The 2,718-nt window shown below is 50.1% G+C and overlaps 1 protein-coding gene across 1 annotated transcript in view; it reads right to left on the reverse strand.

The window, feature by feature from the left end:
* The window catches only part of Atp4b (ATPase H+/K+ transporting subunit beta), an 8,049-nt gene extending 7,323 nt beyond the window's left edge, over positions 1-726 (reverse strand). Inside the window, exon 1 of the mRNA XM_021170159.1 lies at positions 615-726. Within this exon, the coding sequence (XP_021025818.1) occupies positions 615-726 (112 nt within the window). The remainder of the gene's footprint in view (positions 1-614) is intronic.
* Positions 727-2,718: the final 1,992 nt, after the last annotated feature.

Consider the following 2,718-nt stretch of genomic DNA (forward strand, 5'->3'; position numbering starts at 1 on the left):
TGTGTGTGTGTGTGTGTGTGTGGATATTCTGAACAGGTGCACAGCCTTCTGGGAGTGAGGACTTTTCTGCTCCTATAGTGGCCCCAGAAGGAAGTGTCCCCCCACCTGCCCCACCCCNCAGGTCGCCACAGGGCAGGCATAAGGAAAAAAACCTCTGAATATACCTGCCTAGCCTACCTAGNCCATACCTGAGAACNATAGCTNCACAGGGCTATTTTCAGATATAGCCTGGAAATCGGGGACATCTCCAACCACACCTGGGATGTTAGAGTCATGGCAACTCTCACCGTAGGATAAGATCACTGAAATAAATCCCTGCCTCCCAAGTGACCTGAACAAGAAACTATCATCACTTTCTATAACTTAAAATATTAGTTTCAGAAACAGCTTTAAAATGCTGTTTCCAAATTATGGGTGAACTTGGGGCCAGTCTCGGACCTGCATGGCAGTCTCTCTGGAGTCTGAGCCTCAGGGCCATCTGGGGACCCTAACTTCCTGCTGAGAGGTGAGGCATGGCCTGGAGAGTGTTTCCAGGTGTCCCAGCAGGGCCTGGGTCCTGCTGGCTGCTAGCCCTCTGCCTCACCCCATCCCCCCTTCACATGGCCCACACCTACCCCACCGGGCTGGGGTGCGGCCCAGCATTTGCCCAGTGTCCGGGTTCCAACAGTAGTGCCGGAATTCGGCCATGCGCTGGCTGCATGACTTCTTCTCCTGCAGGGCTGCCATGTCCTCTCCTGCTTGCCTGGACTGGGCCCAGGAAGCGTCCTCTAGGGCTTATAGTCTCCTCTGTGTGAGGCCAAAGGTATCAGAACCAGCTATCAGTTCCCCACTATCGCCTCTACAAACACAAGGGAGGGTTGGGGCTTGCTTGCTATCTGCCCTCCGCTGTCCCAGAAGTCAGTTGGTCCTTGGGGCGCCCTTGGCTGGCAACTTCATCTACCCTGATGTCAGCTGAAGGGAAGCATGTCTGATGTGAACACNCTCTGGGTTGTGCCTCACCTGCCCTTCAGGAGGGAAAACACATCCTGGCAGCTTCTAGGTCAAATGCCCCTAGGCCTGAGACCTGCCACCTCACCACTCAGGTCCCTGAGACCTCAAACTGCTTCCTGGAGACTCCCCTCCTCCTCAAGATGGTGGAGAAGGTGCTTGAAGTAAGCCTACAGCTACCTGGAGTGGCCCCACAGCCCTGTCCTCAGTATTCTCCTGCGGAGATATGCATACCCATGTGTATACACACACCCCCATATGCGTGTGTGTGTATATATATATATATATATATATATATATATATATAGAGAGAGAGAGAGAGAGAGAACATTTTAGACAAACCTGGATCTAGGTATTCAGGGCCTGGAAATTATCTGTAGGCCTGGAGTCAGAGGTCTGGGCACCTGAAATTACCTGGGTGGTTAGAGCTAGCATGTGTATGCAGACCCAAGCCTGGGGTCTGGCAACCAGGAGCATGAAGGTATCTTAGAGTCACAGCCATTGTCTCTCGGTGAGCATGGAGGCGCTCCATGTGTGAACGAAATGCTGAGTTATTACTGAGCTTTTTAAAGCTCCATTTCCCTAACTCCACCTCTGAGATTCTGGAAGCATGAGTAGGGTCTGGACCACACATGGATTGTCAGCATGACCTGATCGTGTGTCTGTGGGAGGAGGGATGGGGCTGTTTCTCTACTGTGTGAGAACACAGAACTGTGTGTTCCACCAAACAGACTCAGAGGAAAGAGCTCGAGACCTTTACCCCACCTGGAAGTTGTAAAATTCCCCCCTCTTCCACACATGGCGTTAGAGGCCTGAATAAAATTTCATAATGATTTTTTTGTTTTGTTTGTTTGTTTGTTTTCGAGACAGGGTTTCTCTGTGTAGCCCTGGCTGTTCTGGAACTCACTTTGTAGACCAGGCTGGCCTCGAACTCAGAAATCCGCCTGCCTCTTCTTCCCAAGTGCTGGGATTAAAGGCATTCGCCACCACCGCCCAGCCCACGATGATTTTTTTAGGCTGGAAGAGGGAATTGAAGACATAGCTNGGTGGTTAAGAGCTCTTGCTGCTCTTACAAAGCACCTGGGTTTAGTTCTCAGCATCCACATGGCAGCTTACAACCATCTGTGACTTTAGTTCCTGGAGTTCGAGTTCTCTCTTCTGACCTTCACGGGCACGTGTAGTGTGCACTTACATATGTGTATATAAGTAGTGCACTTACATACGTGCAGGCAAAACACTTAAATGCATAAGAGAAAATTAAATCTTTTTTTTTTTTTTAAGTGCTGAAAGGAAAGGGTGATCAAGCCAGAATGCCACATCTAGAAAAATCTTTAGGAGTAAAGGGAAAATCTAGACATTGTCAAATGAAGGAAAAGTCAGAGAATGTGCTGCCGACAGACCTGTCCAAAGAGATGACAAGAGGCTCAGTGGTCATGCCCTTGGGTCTGGGAGGCAATCAAGACGGGCTCTGGTAACATAGGCNGGGAAGATGGTGTCCTGAGAAGCCACTCAAGCTGTGCTTTGCCCTGAGCCATAAGCAAACGGGATCTTTGTTCTCCTTATTCCCCAACATGGCTTTGTAGGAGGCCAGGCTCTCAGGCTCCTTGCTTTTGGCTGTACGAGAGAAGTAGGAAGATTTTAGGGCAGGTCTGGGCCCTTCTCAACCTGAAGATAGGAAGAACTTCCTTGAAGTCAGCTTCAGACCATGGGAAACAGAAATGGAGAACGGGT

Source organism: Mus caroli, chromosome 8 (genome assembly GCF_900094665.2).
Source record: "Mus caroli chromosome 8, CAROLI_EIJ_v1.1, whole genome shotgun sequence".
Lineage (NCBI taxonomy): Eukaryota > Metazoa > Chordata > Mammalia > Rodentia > Muridae > Mus > Mus caroli.